We start from the raw sequence: 15,781 nt of genomic DNA, 5'->3' as shown, positions 1-15,781 counted from the left end.
TGTTCGCGCTGCCTCTCTCTGCCTCTCAAAAATAAGTAAAAAACATTAAAAAAAAAAAAAAGGCAGGGGGCTTTGGCTGCTCACACAAGTCCTCACTTCTGCCTCCCCTGCCTTCCACCCACACCCCTCTCCCAGACCGTCCTCTTCTCCTGGGAGGAGCATGGGGTGGGGGTCATCCTGGCCTCGTCAGGCTCGGCATTCTGGTTCCTGCAACCCCTCACTCCCTCCCCTTTCAGCCACTGCCAGACCCCATTGCTTCCTCTCCTTCCCCACACATTTACTGAGTACCTGCAGTACTCAGTGGGTCCGGCGTCCCCTGGTGTCCCCCTGGGTGTCCCCAGGTGTCCCCAGCTGTCCCCCAGGTGTGTGTCCCCCGGGCGTGTTCTCCAGCTGTGTCCCAGATATCACCCAGGTGTGCCCCGGCCTCTGCATTCCTCTCTCACTCCTGTCTCTGGGGGGGGGCCTCAGCCCCGGATGGAGCTGGGGGTCTCCTGCTTCAGTCCTAACTTCACCTGCAGCCTCTGCAGGCATGTCTACTTGGCTGGCACAGCCCAGGGCGGGGGAGGGACCGGATGTGGAGTGATCCCTGGGCAGGTGCCAGGGTTACTTTAGGTCTCAGAGTCAGCAGGTGGCCTGGGGGCAGGCTGCTGTCCATGCCGGGCCCAGTCCCCACATGCCAGCAGTCCCCCTGCCGGCGGCCTCACCCACGGACACCCCAGGAGGCTGTTCCCCTGTGAGGCTCACTGCTTTTCTCCAGGACTTCCTGTGATCACCTCATTTTCTTCCTACTTGCTATTTTTTTAAGACAAAAATGAAATATAGTGGGAAAGCCCCCGGCCATCTTTACTAAATGTGGATCTCTCCTGGGCCCCTCTGCCTCTTCGCCTCCTGTCACCGCGAGGACACAAACGAGTCCCCATCTGCCTAGGCTGAGGACAGCCTCTGCGACACGCCTCGGGGTCTGCAGTCTGTCCTTTCCGGCGGGCCCTCCGGGGAAAGGAGCCCCGAACACGGGCCGTCTAATCCGACTGGAAGCCGCTTAGGGGATTGTCTTTTTCTGGCACCTGGTCAGTGACCTGGGCTGGGATTTGGTCAGAGCTGCGTCAGCTGGGCGCCCTGGGCTCCTGGCACGGCCTCCAGTCACCCCTGCGCCTGCTGGGACCCCTGCTGTCTGGGGAGGGCAAGGGGCACGGGCCCCGGGCGGCAGGTCAGGCCCCCAGTGCCCGAGGCAGTGGGAGGCCAGCGCCAGGATGGACTTTGGGTCCCTGGAGACCGTGGTGGCGAACTCGGCCTTCATCGCTGCCCGGGGCAGCTTCGATGGGAGCAGCAGCCCATCGTGCCGGGACAGGAAGTACCTGGCCAAGCTCAAGCTGCCCCCGCTGTCCAAGTGCGAGGGCCTCCGGGAGAGCCTGGACCTGGCCTTCCCCAGCGTGTGCTGCGAGCAGCCCATCGGCAAGCGGCTCTTCCAGCAGTTCCTGGAGGCCGACGAGCGGCACGCGCCGGCTCTGGAGCTCTGGAGGGACATCGAGGACTCTGACACCGCCGCCGCCGAGCTCCGGCCGCAGAAGGCCGGCGCCATCCTGGCCGCCTACCTGGACCCCCAGGCCAAGCTCTTCTGCGGCTTCCTGGACCAGGCGGTGGCGGCGCAGGCCCGGGCGGGGCTGGCGGCCGGCGGGGACGGGCCCTTCCAGACCCTGCTGGAGGCCACCCTGGCGCACCTGAGCCAGGCGCCCTTCCAGGAGTTCCTGGGCAGCCTGCACTTCCAGAGGTTCCTGCAGTGGAAGTGGCTGGAGGCCCAGCCCGCGGGGGAGGACTGGTTCCTGGACTTCCGGGTCCTGGGGCGTGGCGGCTTCGGCGAGGTGTCCGCCTGCCAGATGAAGGCCACCGGCAAGCTGTACGCGTGTAAGAAGCTCAACAAGAAGAGACTCAAGAAAAGAAAGGGGTACCAGGTGGGCAGCTGGCCGCTCACGTCGGGCGGGAGGGGCCTCCCTGGGACGGGCAGGAGGGCCACCCGGCCGCGTCCAGCCCCGCACGGGGCCCTGCGCGGGCAGCCGCTCGGCCTGAGCGGGCCTCAGTGTGGCTGCTCTGAGCCCCTGGCCGGGCTCCCCACGCACCCACGTGGTCGCCGCGATTCCTCCTCAGAGGCGGCCTTTGTGTGGCTGGCGTGGATGGCGCCCTGTGGATGGCACCGTGCATCCCGCTGGCCTCCTTGTTTCCACCAACACCACAAAATACAGGGGCTGGCGTTGGAGGGAGGCCGTTGACCCTCTCCTCGGGCCGTCCGGGGCTCTTCGGGCCCTGGCTGTGGCCCGACAGCACACTGGGGGACAGCCAGAGCTGCAGGTTGCCGTGTGGGGTCTGCTGCTCCCAGCTCGGTCAGGCTCCCCGGAGCGAGGACAGCGGAAGCCGCTCTGCCGTGTGAGCTCAGGTCCCGTTGCGCCCGGGTCCTGCCCTTTTTCGCTGCACGGAGCAGGCACAGCTTTTTGGGGGTCAACGGCAGCTGCCAAGGGCGCCTGCCCTGGGGTTCTTGCCAGCTCCTGCTTGGGCTGAGACCACACCCCCTGGCGTCTGCGGTCCCGAGTTCAGGCTCCTCGCTGAACTTAGTACCCAGTTGGACCAACCCAGAATCTGCCCTCGCAGGTGGATGCCTCCTGAAATGCCAAGGACTTCTCCTTCGAAAAGGAATTCTGCTTTCCCTACCCAGCACACCTTTGAAAAACATTCTAAATGGACATTGTGAGGTTTGAAAATAAAGGGAGAAACGAGCAGTTGCGGGTGGGCACCCAGCTGTCCGCTGTCCCGGGGCCCAGCCAGGAGGGCAGGGCTGCGGGGGGCCAGCTGGTTGGACGTAAGGAAGGACTGGAAGCAAAGCACCAAACAGGCAGCTGAGAACGTGCTGGATCCTCACTTGGCGTTTTCCAGGCTGGCAGTCTGACGCCCGTCCCTCCGGGAGGCCCGAGTCCTCTGGGCCGGGGGCGACGGGCACGTGTGTCTGTTACTGGCGCTGCTTCCTGCTGTGCGGGAGCTTCAAATACGTTCGCAACTCCATTTCTGCTTCTGGTTTGTGGGACAGGGGCCCTTGTGGTGACGTCACTTTCTCGCTTAAACCTGGGTGCTTATTCGAGATCTTGCTTTGCAGGGTGCTATGGTGGAGAAGAAGATTCTAGCAAAGGTACACAGCAGGTTTATAGTCTCTCTGGCCTATGCATTTGAAACCAAAACTGACCTCTGTATGGTGATGACTCTCATGAATGGAGGTGACATCAGGTGAGTGGGGAGCGAGGTGGAGAGGGGTCCCCGGGGCCAGAGAACATGGTGACACTCAAGGAGAAGCCCCCACCCACATGCTCCCCTGCCCCCTGGTTGCTGCCTCTCCACGTGGCACCGCGTGAATGCGGGGTCGTGGGGAGGTGGCCCGCAGCTCTCTGGTCGCTGGTGGACTTGGGGTTTGTGTGGCTGCGGGCTGTAGCTACACCGCACCCTACCGTGCTGTGCCACAGTGTAGCACGGCACGCCACACCAGAGGATATGCTGCCTCTCGCTGCACCACACCGTTCTCTACTGTCTGACTTCGTACCACGCTGTCATGCCGTGCCGTACTGCGCTGCTCACTGCCACACCGCACTGTGCCTGCGACACCATCTGCTTCACCACACTGTGCTACGCCGTTGGACAGTCTGTTGCTCTATCCGATGTGACGTGACACTAGACCACACCACTCTCTGGGCCGTATGGGGCCACAGCATGGCACTCCGTATCACGCCCCTGCGTCACTCCATGCCGCAGCCCACGGCACTACGCTGAATTACAGCATGGCACACTCCGCTGCTCTGTACCACGCTACACCCCCCCACCCTGTGCTCGACCGTCCCGTGGTACCTCCTATACTGTGCCCAGCCCTCTACACGGCCCTACCCTGCGTACGCCGCAGCACACGGCCAGAGCACCCAGGCTAGGCTACGCTGGGCTCTCTTACTGCATGCTATGCTGTTCTAAACTGTCCCACGTCACACTGCACGACATCGGACCGTACTCTGCTGTGTCACACGCGATCCTGCACGTTCCTTCACTACACTGCATTACACTACACGCCCGAAATCCAGTGCGCTACATTATATCATGACATAAATGTAATATAAAGGCCGCTTATTTTGTTACTCTTGCTTTCTCGTGGTCTGGCTTGTGAGAGAGCCTGTCTTGTTTTCTTAGTCTGCCTCTCCCTGGCTGCTGTCTGGTGTAAACAGCTTGTTTCCTTTTATCGTGAGGTCGTTGGGTCTTGCTTCTGTGCAGAACGTGACGGGCAAGACCGGGGGGGGGGGCGGGAGGCTGGAAGGCGGCGCAGCAGGCCCCCCGGGAGTCCGCGTGCGTGGGCTTGGTGAGCAGCCGACGTGCTCACCTGGACGCCGCGCTGACTGCTCAGGCGGAGCGACGGAGGCTGCTCGCGCCGGCTTTCCTCCCCGCCCTCTGCTCGTCCTCCCCGGGCCGGCACTGGTGAAACGGCTTTGGGGTCCATTTCCGGCTTTGCAGGCCGGTGGGGGGAGGCGCGGACGGCAGTGCCCTCTTCTGCCGGCCCGTCCCCCATGGCGATCACGGTCGAGGGTCTGTGAGGGCGTGAACCCCAGCCGCCAGGGGCTCTTGGCACTGCTGCAGGCTGACGCTGAGGCCTGACAGTGACCAGACGCTTTGCTGACACAAAATGGGATTTTGAGGCTCTCCCTGTTTCCTGAGATCTTACTTCCCATGGAAACTGGGGGCCCATTGTGCTGGAGAAGCAGGGCCTCTGCCTGGTCTGCCCCCAGATACCACATCTACAGCGTGAACCAGGAGAACCCTGGCTTTCAGGAGCCTCGTGCTGTCTTCTACACGGCCCAGATCCTCAGCGGCCTGGAGCACCTGCATCAGAAGGCCATCGTCTACCGGGACCTCAAGCCTGAGAACGTGCTTCTGGACGACGCTGGTGAGGCGGCCTCCCCTCACCAGCTCTCCTCTGGCCCGACAGGTCATCAGTGGGGGATAGACCAGTTTTTAGCTTTAAACGACATCAAAAGACATCTTCAGTTTGTTGTTGTTTATTTCATACATTTTGCACAGGTGTCTCCAAGTTTTTTGACGGGCTTAGTTGAAATCCAGTGCATAGGCCCCAAGCATTACAGGGAGCTAACTCGGCATGACTGTGGTTGTGGAACTCTTGGTGAAGAGTTAATATTTTGTTACTGATTGTACATCCTCAGTCTCTCGCTCTTTCTGCCTTTTATGGGAATCTCGTCAGAAAGTGACGTTGAGATCTAGGTTTCCTTTGTGTCCCTTAGACACCCTCCCTTTGTGTGACCATGTCACGCAAATGTGGGCATTCTCAGAACAGGGCTTGGGTGGACTGTGTCCCCGGCACAGCCGCGGTGTGGGCCCCGGGGTGGGCGTGGGCTGTGAGCGTGAGCCTGCGCGCACACGCGTGCCCTTGTGTACGTGTGCCCCCGCGGGCAGAGGCTGCCCTTGGCTCCTGCAGGCTTTGGGAACACCAGGCGCCTTTGTTCTGTAGGGCCGAGTGTGACCTCTGTCTGTGTTTGCTTTCAGGGAATATCCGAATTTCTGACCTTGGGCTGGCCGTGGAGCTGAAGGACGGGCAGACCAAGACCAAGGGCTATGCGGGAACCCCAGGTCAGCAGCCGAGAGCGAGGGCGGGGGCTGAGGCCCTAGGGGTTCGTGGGGGCCCCATCTGTCATAGCGAAGAGCAAACCGTGGGCCCCATGTCCCGGGAGGCCCAGGGACTCCCAGCAGATCCTCCCCTGGGTTGACCTGGCTTTGGGGAGGAAATACCCCCGTGGTGGATCTGTCCTCATGGGTGGCTTTGTTTCGGGAAGGTCCTGTCTTGAGTTTTCCAGATGCTTGGCCAGAATCTGGGAAGTTCCAGCCCTGAGTATGAGCGTGTGAGTGGAAACACTGCTCACGTATTTCGGGGTGATTCAAATCATTAGGAGAAAGCTGGGGAGAACAAGGCACCACAGGCTGGATTCTAAGTGGTCTGACTCCAGGGCATCAGCAGCCCCTGGTGGTGCTGAGTGTGAGGGCCCCGCCGGCCGCCAGAGGGCCCCGCAGTCTTCGCCGTGGCCGCTGCCCTTCTCCGAGCACAGGGTCCTGTCTTCTGTGCCTTTGGGGTCGGGGGCAGGGTGTGACCTGCAAAGTGGCCCAGCCGAGGTTACCGTGAGCTTGGGGTGACGCCTGCCGGGTCCTTCTCCCCGAGCCCTCTGCACCCTGCCTGCCGTGGCTGCAGTCAGCAGGCTGTGACCCGGGTGCAGAGGAGATGAGTGTGCCCTCCGACCCCGCAGACACGGGGCTGGTCAACGTGGAAGAGTTGGTAACTGGATGGAGGAGTGTTTGCGCACTCCCTCCCTCGCCTGGTCACTCACCCACCCAGTCACTCCCTCGCCTGCCCACTCCCTCACTCAGTCACTCACCCACTTCCTCACCTCCTGCCCAGCCTCTCATTCACCTGCTCATTCACACACCTGCTCTTTCAACGTCCACCTGCTCACTTATTCATTCCCTCAGTCGTCCACTCACTCACTTGTGCATTCAGGCGACAAGCGTTCACTGGTACTTTCTCTTCCTGGGGATACAAAATAACATGTCACCCAGACCGCGCTGGGAAGCAGACCAGAGGCACCACCAGGGTGTTTGCTGCAGAAATTGACCTGCTCCCTGCGGCCTGGCTTTCTCCCAGACCGTGTTTCAACCTGGAAGTTGTGGCCAGTGAAACACACGTTTCTCATAGCATCTGAGCAGTCTGGACAACAGTGCAGTTCCTGTGAAGCAGGCCCTACACGAGGGAAGGGGTGTCAGGGCCTGGAGAGCCTATGTGACTGGGCTCCCGTAACCCCTCTGGGACAAGTGAGGTCACTTGGCTGCCTTTGCTGAGCACGTGCCCTCTTAGAACCTGGCCATGAACACGGTATCCTGAGGGCCGGGAGGGCCAGGGAATCAGCAGACACATTGGCTTTGCTTCCCTCGGAACGTCTGAGGCTGGCAGGCCAGAACCCCCTGCGCCCACCCCATAGCACCGACCCCTGGCCCCAGGGGTGACTGGCGTCCATACGGTGGCAGTTAGGGGGTGGAGGCCCAGAGCTGCTTTCAGGTTCTTGGACCTTCACAGTGTGGGGCTCCCCAACTCCCCGAATGTGGCTGACCTGGCACGGGACCAGATGGGGCGGCAGTGGGCATCGGGATAGCTCATTGTAATACCTGGGCCTCAGTCTGTCCTTCTGTTCCCTTTTCCCGAAGCAACTGGTAGTACCTGTCTCTGACCACACATACACCCACGACCCCCTGGTCACCTTCGTGCCTGAGTGGCAAGCAAGGACTGTCACTCTGTCTGTGTGCTGTGGTTCTGAGGGCTTGTCACTCTGTGTGCTGTGGTCTCAGGGACCAACGCTTTGTGTGCTATGGTCTCAGGGACCGTCACGCTGTGTGCTGTGGTCTCAGGGACCGTCACGCTGTGTGCTGTGGTCTCGGGGACTGTCACCCTGTCTGCTTGCTGTGGCGTGCCACGGGGGAGATGGGGCCTCATGGCACACATGACATGGACGACAGTGGTCCTCAGGCAGGGGCGGTTCTGTCCAGGGGGACAGTAGGCTGTGTCAGGGAGCTCAGGTTGTGACACCTGGGTTCTATCTCTTGGCTGCGACCGAGGCGCACGTGCAGCCCCAGCACAGAAGGTCCGTGGGCGGAGCCTGCGGCCCCGCACGGGGACGCACCGCTGGGCCAGGTGGGTGACGGCCACCACGGGCTGTGTCCAAGCCTGTGCTGTCGCCCGGCAGGTTTCATGGCCCCCGAGCTCTTGCGGGGGGAGGAGTACGACTTCTCTGTGGATTACTTTGCCCTGGGGGTCACGCTGTACGAGATGATCGCGGCCAGAGGACCCTTCCGCGCCCGAGGAGAGAAGGTAGGAGTCGCTCCACCCCTTTGATGGTCCGCGTGTGGGGCCATAGGAGCCGGCGTCCTACCGTGCCCCGGGGTGACCCCACTTGTCTGGGGGGCTGTCCAGACCTTGAGCACTAGGCTTCTCGTGGGCAGGAGAGGGGACACGGTGGCCTCATGTCATGGAGTTCCCCACACAGATGTGTCTCAGGACCAGCTGTGCTGGGGCCCCCCCAACCCGCCCCCACGAGCAGCGCTCAGCCCACCTGGGGCCCAGCTGGTCTAAGGAGGACGGGGTGCAGCCCCGCCCCCTTCCTGCTCCCACCCGGGACCAGCGAGCTCACTGTCACCGGCTCCAGCACGGCAGCCTTGCCGGAGAGAGGGCAGTGGGCCGCGCGTCCCTGCGCCCTACCCCCGGCCCCCACGCGCTCTCCCGGCCCGTCTGCCCCGAGTCTGCAGGTGCCGTTCCCCAGCCCGCCTGAGCCACAAGCACGGGCTCACCCTGGAGACACCTGGGGCCCGGCTCAGACCACCACGATAGAGCAGACGCCGCCGTAAAGCAAGTCAAATGGATGTTCTGGTTTCCCAGGGCCTGCAAAGGTCACGTGTCCACAGGGTACATTTGCCAAGTGCGCGGCGGCCTCGGTCCCAACAGTCCAGGAACCTTAGTGAGCAAACGCTTGCAGCAGCATTTTCTGCGAGTTGTCATCACTGGTCACCGTAACAAATAAGACAATAATGAAAACGTGTGAAATACTGTGAGACGCGTCGGCAGTGAATGCCGCTGGGGAAGGGCTGCCAGCAAGTCTGCTGCCGTTTGTAAAAACCACAGCATCGCCCGTGGGCGGTCTCTGGGGCCTTGTCACCTGCTCGAAGCCCACCGGGCATGCCAGGAGCCGGGGCTGAGGCCGGTGGGCAGGAGGCGCCTCCAGGGCCTGGGGACAGCAGTCTTTAGATGTCCCCGTGCCTGCCCGGAGGTCACGCCCTCCACTTTCTTCTGCCGGGGGGTCCCCGGGTGTGTCCGTCCCCAGGCCCGCCCTGGTCCTGAGATGCCCGGTCTTCTGGGAGCAGAGTCCTCACACGTCTCCGCGTCTCTGCACGGCCGCCCTGATCGCTACTAAAGCGTGTTCTCTCCTGACTTCCGACCACTCAGAAGAGCAGTATGAGGCTAGTGGTGTGGGATCCGCATGCAGTGAGAGGCCCCAGCCCGGAGCTCTCACTGGCCCCGTGGCCCTGACCAGAAGCCCTACTCTGTGTGTGCGGCCTGACCAGTCAGGCACAAGGTGCGCGAGGGGCCCACGGCGGCCCACTGTCTGCCCCCGAGGCCCGGGGTCCGCCAGGCGTCAGGCCTGCGATGGCACATGAGTGACTCTGGGTGCACCTGAGGAAGACGAATCTAACTTGTGGTGAGAGCACACGGCCAGCGTTTGCCAAGCAGAGGGCAGATGGGCTGCAAAGGGCACAGGGAGAGTCTGGGGTCATTGTGGGACTCCCTGTCCCTGGGAACGGGGTCCTCTGGGTATGGGAATGGTTCTCCATAAAGTGGATTCAAACTCGCCCTCAGTTTCTATTGTCAGGAGGTCTCTGCCGCTTGGTCTACATAGTTGGCTCTTTTTCTCATACGTTTCTCGTTTTCTCCAGTCAGTGAGGAGCGGTTACATAGATGCGCCGAGGCATCAACCAGAGCGCCCCAAACTTGCCCAGCACCGCTGGGGCGCCCGGGGGCCGCACCCTCAGGGCCAGCTGTCACCTCAGGCTGGCGTCTTCCTGGGAGGTGGCCAGCACCGGCCTGCATGGGCTCAGCAGGGGTGACACGTGTGTCCCCGGTGTAGGTGGACAACAGGGAGCTCAAGCAGAGGGTCCTCTCCGAGCCCATCGAGTACCCGGACAAGTTCAGCCAGGCCAGCAAGGACTTCTGTGAGGCACTGCTGGAGAAGGACCCCGAGAAGCGCCTGGGGTTCAGAGACGGGACGTGTGACACACTCCGCACCAACCCCCTCTTTAAGGACATTAACTGGAGACAGCTTGAGGCCGGTACTGTCCGCACGCCTTTGGATCTGGGGGGCTGCGGGGGGCAGGTCCATTGGGAGGTCCCTGCTTGCCCTGCCCGGCCCCTTGGCGCTACTGAGCCCCATGCTGACCCAGCAGAGATGGCCCGTGGCCTACTGTCCCCAACCAACCACCGTCTCCACTTCTCTGTCACCCGCACCCCAGGCCTGGTGTTCGCACGCTGGTTTCTCAGGCTGGTAGTTGGGTGGGATGCTTGTGGGACGGGCTGGTCGCCCTCGAACTGGGGATCCGACCTGTGGTTGTGGCTTTCCACGCCCTGTGCTTGTAAGGAGCCCCTGATCCAGGACAAGGCAGGACCGCTCAAACCACGGTCTCGGCAGAAACTCGTTCCTTCCGTCAGTCTGTGTTGTCAGGTGCCACTTGTGGGACACAGGTGCAGGGGAGTGTGTGTGGACGCGGCCCGTCCCTGAGCCTGTGGAAGGGCGTGTGAGCCTGTGACTGCACAGGAGCCCTGAGCACCAGATGCCCAAAGGAGAGGAGTTACTTTTGCAGGGAGGGGGCTCGTGGCCGGGGTGGGGGTGCTGGTACAGGGAAGGTGGGAGCGGGAGCGCTGGGGCCTGGGGGAGGCCCTGAGGCCACTCCACCGGTCTGGCAGGAGGCCCGGCCCAGGGGCCGCAGGGGCCACGTGGCCGGCGTTGTGCATCGGTGACTGACGGACCTGGCTCCCTCGTGGGCTGGGAGACAAGCCGCCTTTGGAAAGAAGATGAGGAGTTCAGTCCCGACCGTGCTGGGCTCGAGGGGTCGCGCCTGCAGACAGGAGGCCCCGGGAGGCTGGTGTGAGGCCGTGGGCCAGAGCACACTGGCCTTCGGCCTGCCTGGATGCTAAGACCTTCACGCCCGCTCAGCGTGCCATGGGGCACCCGGAAACCCGTCCTGAGTCTCTGGACGCCCCGGGAAGGGCAGCCCCACTTGCTGAGCGCACGTGGCCTTTCCCATTCTTGTCTTCTGCCCCCTCACAGGGATGCTGACACCCCCCTTCATCCCAGACTCCAGGACAGTCTATGCCAAGAACATCCAGGACGTGGGCGCCTTCTCCACAGTCAAGGGCGTGGTCTTCGAGAAGGCCGATACTGAGTTCTTCCAGGAATTCGCCACCGGCAACTGCTCCATTCCCTGGCAGGAGGAGATGATCGAGACCGGTGTGTTCGCAGAGCTGAACGTCTGGCGCGCGGACGGGCAGATGCCCGACGACATGAAGGGGGTCGCTGCGGGGGAGGCAGCCCCCGCGTCCAAGTCGGGGATGTGTCTGGTCTCCTAGGTGTGCAGGGAGGGGCCAGAGGGCCTCTCTGAGCCGCCAGAGAGAGCAAGGGGCGGCCAGACACCCCAGCCTGGCTCCGGGGCCCAGTCCGTAAATAGTCCGCTGCTTCTGCCCGGTTTCACTCACAAAGACACCGCGGTGGCTCCCACATGGAATGTCCCACGCTGCGTAACTTGGGGCCTCGTGTGGCCGTCCAGGCAAAGTGCTGCTCAGACCATAGGAGGCGTGGTGCTTCCTGCCCCCTAACTGCATCTTCCCAGGCAGGAGGCCTTCTCCACGCTGGCTCAGGCGTTGGCAGAGCGTGGCCCGCGGGCTCACAGGCGTCAGCAGAGAGGCCTGGGGGCCTCCCTTCCCGCCCTGCCTCTGTTCCCCGCCCCCGGCTGCTGCCAGGGCCTGAGCTGCTCACCACCTGCGTGTTGGATGGAGATGCTGACGTCTGCCAAGTGCTGGGGACGCGGTCTCCCAGCCGTCAGGCCGGCCTGGGGGTGAGGGGGGCTGCAGCAGCCTCCCTTTTGGCCTCTCTGTCCTGAACACATCTGCAACCGGCAGCGTCTGGGCGGATAGGTGTGCGGGCCTTCTCCGTCTCCGGCCCAAGCACTTGTTACCACCCGACTCCGCCTCCTGGCAAAGCCCTTTCCCACGCTCTCGTCCTGGACAAGCTTGGGGCGGGCTGCTCTTGCGACATGGGGTCTGCTGGCTGGTGGCTGGGGACAGGCCCTCTTGGAATCCCCGGAGACAACAGCACAGGCGTTCTGGGTCCCTGACCCTGAGGAGCACCGACACGCCCCCTTCTGGCCCGTGGCCCATCTTCCCCGTCTCCCGCATCTCCAGCTTCGCCGCTGACCCCAGGGGTCCCCATGGGCGGCCTACCCGGAAGAAGAGTTGTTGTAGCAGTGGCCTCCAGATGACATTGACGCCTAGGCTGGGATTCGGTGGCATTTGCCTTGGAACCCGAGACTGCCAGAGGGCTCAGGGGGGGCCGAGCCTCTGGGGAGGAGTGGAGACTTAGGGCCTGGAGTTTCCAGAAGGGTCTACCTTTCCTCAGGAAAGAGCTTCCGAGTCCCTGCAGCTCATACACTGTGTCACGTGGTGGTCCATGCAGAGAGCCGTGTGGCATGACTGTGGGACGCTGGATTGCACATGGGGTCACGTGAGAAGGTCCCCCCGGGAGTGTCTGAAGACGCGGTGGCATTTACCTGTCAAGTGGGGCTGACGCTGGGTCCTTCCAGGGAGTGCAAAAGTAGGGGTCCTACCTAGTTTTAGCACATGTGCTGGGGTCATTGCCTCCTTTCTCAGCTGCCTCATGAGAGTCCACCACGAATATTGGGGTGCCCCCGCCCTCAGACTGTCATCCTTGAGTGTTGGGGAACCACCCCCTCAGACTGTAAACACTGAGTATTCGGGGTACCCCCACCCTCAGACTGTCAACTCCAAGTGTTCAGGGGAGCCCCTGCCCTCAGACTGTCAGCCTCGAGTGTTCAAGTAACCCCCACCTTCAGACTGCCAACACCAAGTGTTGGAGGCCTTTGCCCGCAGAGGTCCGCGTGCAGGCCGCTCCCCTCCACCCTCGGGGACCGGTGGGGCCTGCGGCCAACAACTCTGGAGGACCGCTGCTTTGGCCCCGCCTGCCTGGCGCAGGGCCGTGTCGCGTGTGGCGGTGCGGAGGCCGGCCAGGTGGCCCGGGGCACCCAGTCTGGCCTCAGAGGACCGCGTGCGCACGAAGCCTCTGCCTTTGAACATCTTGGACCAGAAAGACCCTTCTCTCCGGGCTGCACGCGGCCCGCCAGAGACAAAGAGTGCCCTGGACGGCCTGGAGGGGCGCCCCGCGCGTCCTGGTGTGCAGCCTGGAGAGTCTCCGCAGGCGCCCGGGGCCAGGGCCAGGGGCTGTCGCAGGCGAATCGCCGCCCCCTCCCCCATCTGGCTGTTTTCCAGGACGGCGCACATTAGATAAAGGCCGTTGCGTCACCTCACTGCGCGGTGGTGAGACAGGGCCTGTTCCTGGCTCTTATAAACCCATTTAGTGTGTTCTAGGCGCTCTCGGCCCTGCACACGGAGGGAGTCCAGCAGCTGTGCGCACGGAGGCCTGGCCCCCACCGCCTTGGCCTGAAGCCCCGTGGCGGCTGCGGGGGGCCCATTTGCCTGCGTCTGACGGCCAGATGGTCCGATGAAACAGGACGTCGGATGCATTTGAATTTCAGATGAACAGCAAGTGCTGTCTTTACTGTGTGTCCCCAGATCACTCAGCGTGTGCTGGACGCGGCACGCCTGCCCCCAGGTCACTCAGCGCGTGCTGGACGCGGCACGCCTGTTGCTGAGCACGCGCGTCACGGGCACGTAAGTGGTTATTCCGCTGAACCGGCACGTCTGTCGGGCATAACTGTGACCTCGGCGACCTCTGTCGGAAGGCGTCCTTCCCACGTCCATAAAACTCAGGCTGGCCTCAGCGCCCCCCCCTCCCCCGTCCCGACCTGCGGGCGACCCTGCACACACCCCAGTGGTGGTCTCGAGGCACTAATTTAGGCCACCCAGTGCCTGTGGAAACTGTGACCTTCTGTGAGACACCCTCCCCAGCTCTCCTGGGGCTCCCGGTGGGGGGAGGGGCAGTGCCTGCCCATGGTTTCTTCACAGTCTCAGGGGATTTCTGCTGTGGGTGGTCTTCCAGGCCCGGCCCCCCAACCTGGCACACTCCCAGGGGTCTGGCTGTCCCCACACATGAGGTCCTCCCCCCAGCTCTGGCCCAGACGCAGCAGCAGCCCACTGCTCAGCTGCAGGGGCCCCCCGGGATCTGGTTAGCCTTCAGGCTTGCCCCTGGCTGGCGGGGGGCCCACTAGGCCGATGGGGCCCCCCCTGCAGAGAAGCCTCATCGCCGCCCCTATTGTCCCGCACCCGGCAGCTACCAAGGGTCCTCAGACACTGGCCTCCACCTCCCCGGAAGGGGGCCTGGCCACAGGCCCTGGGGCGTCTACGGCTCTGGCCACAGCCTGGTCAGACCCACCATCTACACCGTGGTGAGGATGGCACCCAGGGGTTTCTCCCTGGGACAGGAGGAGGCCGGGCAGCAGAGGGGACCTGGGGACGCTGGCATCAGAACGACTCAGCGTGACTTTCTGTTTATTAAAAAAAAATGAAGTTTCTATTCAAGCAGAAAAAGACAAAAATAAAAGATAAATCAGAGAATGGATTCTGGGTTATAATACGAATGCTGGTTATGTTTTCTTTCAAGATCACCTGTGCACACACCTCTGCAGACACCCATATGCGCGTCGGAGCCCGGAGCCCGCCTCAGATTCTGGGTCTCCTCTCTGCCCCTCTCTACTTCCGCTCTGTCTCTCAAAAAAAAAAAAAAAAAAAAAAAAAAAAAAAAAAAAAAAAAGCTGTGGTGCCCCTACTGGCCAGGCTGAGAATTGCAGAGCCCACGGACAGGACAGCCCCACCCGCCCCCCTGCCACGGTGACTCGGGTGTGGTTTGCTCTGCTGCTCACGGAGTGTGTGTAAGTGTGGTCCCCTCTGTCCCCACCTGCACCACACACTTGTTTGAGACACCACTTAGTGAGTGGCATTGTGCCTACCTTGGGCAGAGGCCCCCTGGGCAGGCCCTGGGGTTTAATGAGGCAGACAGGACGCCATGCGGGTGGCGGAGACCCGGGAAGGCGAGTCGCTCTGGTGGCCGCAAGTGCTCGTGCTGAGCACTGTGTTGGGTGCTGCCGAGACGCACGGGGGCACCTTTCTCCTGTCTGTGCTCTGCTCTCCAAGGGTGGGCCAGGCGTGCGTGGCCCCAGGGACAGACCTGTCCCATGCCCCCCTCTTGTTCCACTGTCTGTGTCAGGTGCTCCGGAGACACCTGTCCACCTGGCTACAAATCCTCCATGGCCTTGGATGACCTGGCAGTCCTTGTAAATTAGACTAAAAGCTTTACCTGCCCGCCCGGCGTGGGGCCTGGGAGCCCCTGGGTGAACAGCTCAGGTTAGTAGGGAGGCATGGGGGCTGGCTGGGCTGTCTCGTGGGCTCTTGGCAGCAGGTCTGGCTGGGTTTATTCCTGTAGGTCCCCGGGCAACGGCGTTGATGGCTCACCCGTTCTTCCCAGCCCCGCACAGGGCAGTTCAGACCGGGACTGCGTGTCGCCCTGGGGCCTGGGAGCGAAGCCACGTTCCCGTTTCAGGACAGCAGCAAGTGGACTTCGGATCTGGGACGCGGTGGACTCCCACCCTCCCCCCGCCCCACCTGTGAGGACGCACGGAAGAAAGCTGGGGTGCCTGGCTGGCCCCAGACCGGCGGTGACCCAGGCCTGCACTGCAGGGGCCACTGACAGGCACAGAGGAAGGTGGCCCCGGGAGCAAGTCCCAAAGGAACCCGCCCAGCGAGGCAGGCCGTCCGCAGGGGACGCCCCCGGCCCCCCCCCACCGCAGCAGGGGCTGACTGGGTCCTGACCTCCACCTGCCCTCGGCCGCGAGCGGGCGCTGGGGCCTGAGCTTTTGCCCCCCACCGCTTGGGAATGAGCCCTCCCGTCCCTTCGCCTGATGGGGACACAGGTGAGGGAACTGG

At 62.9% G+C, this 15,781-nt stretch overlaps 1 protein-coding gene across 1 annotated transcript; it reads left to right on the top strand.

Annotated features, from left to right (window-relative positions):
* The first annotated feature begins 1,250 nt into the window (after positions 1-1,250).
* GRK1 (G protein-coupled receptor kinase 1) lies at positions 1,251-11,872 on the top strand. The gene is made up of 7 exons (XM_029938406.1): positions 1,251-1,949; positions 3,140-3,267; positions 4,800-4,957; positions 5,572-5,655; positions 7,812-7,936; positions 9,744-9,945; positions 10,941-11,872. Exons 1-7 carry the CDS (start codon positions 1,251-1,253, stop codon positions 11,237-11,239), a joined length of 1,695 nt encoding a protein of 564 aa, XP_029794266.1. The 3' UTR covers positions 11,240-11,872.
* Positions 11,873-15,781: the final 3,909 nt, after the last annotated feature.

Source organism: Suricata suricatta, chromosome 4, assembly GCF_006229205.1.
Source record: "Suricata suricatta isolate VVHF042 chromosome 4, meerkat_22Aug2017_6uvM2_HiC, whole genome shotgun sequence".
NCBI classification, from domain to species: Eukaryota; Metazoa; Chordata; class Mammalia; order Carnivora; family Herpestidae; genus Suricata; species Suricata suricatta.
This window is presented reverse-complemented; position numbering and strand designations above follow the sequence as displayed.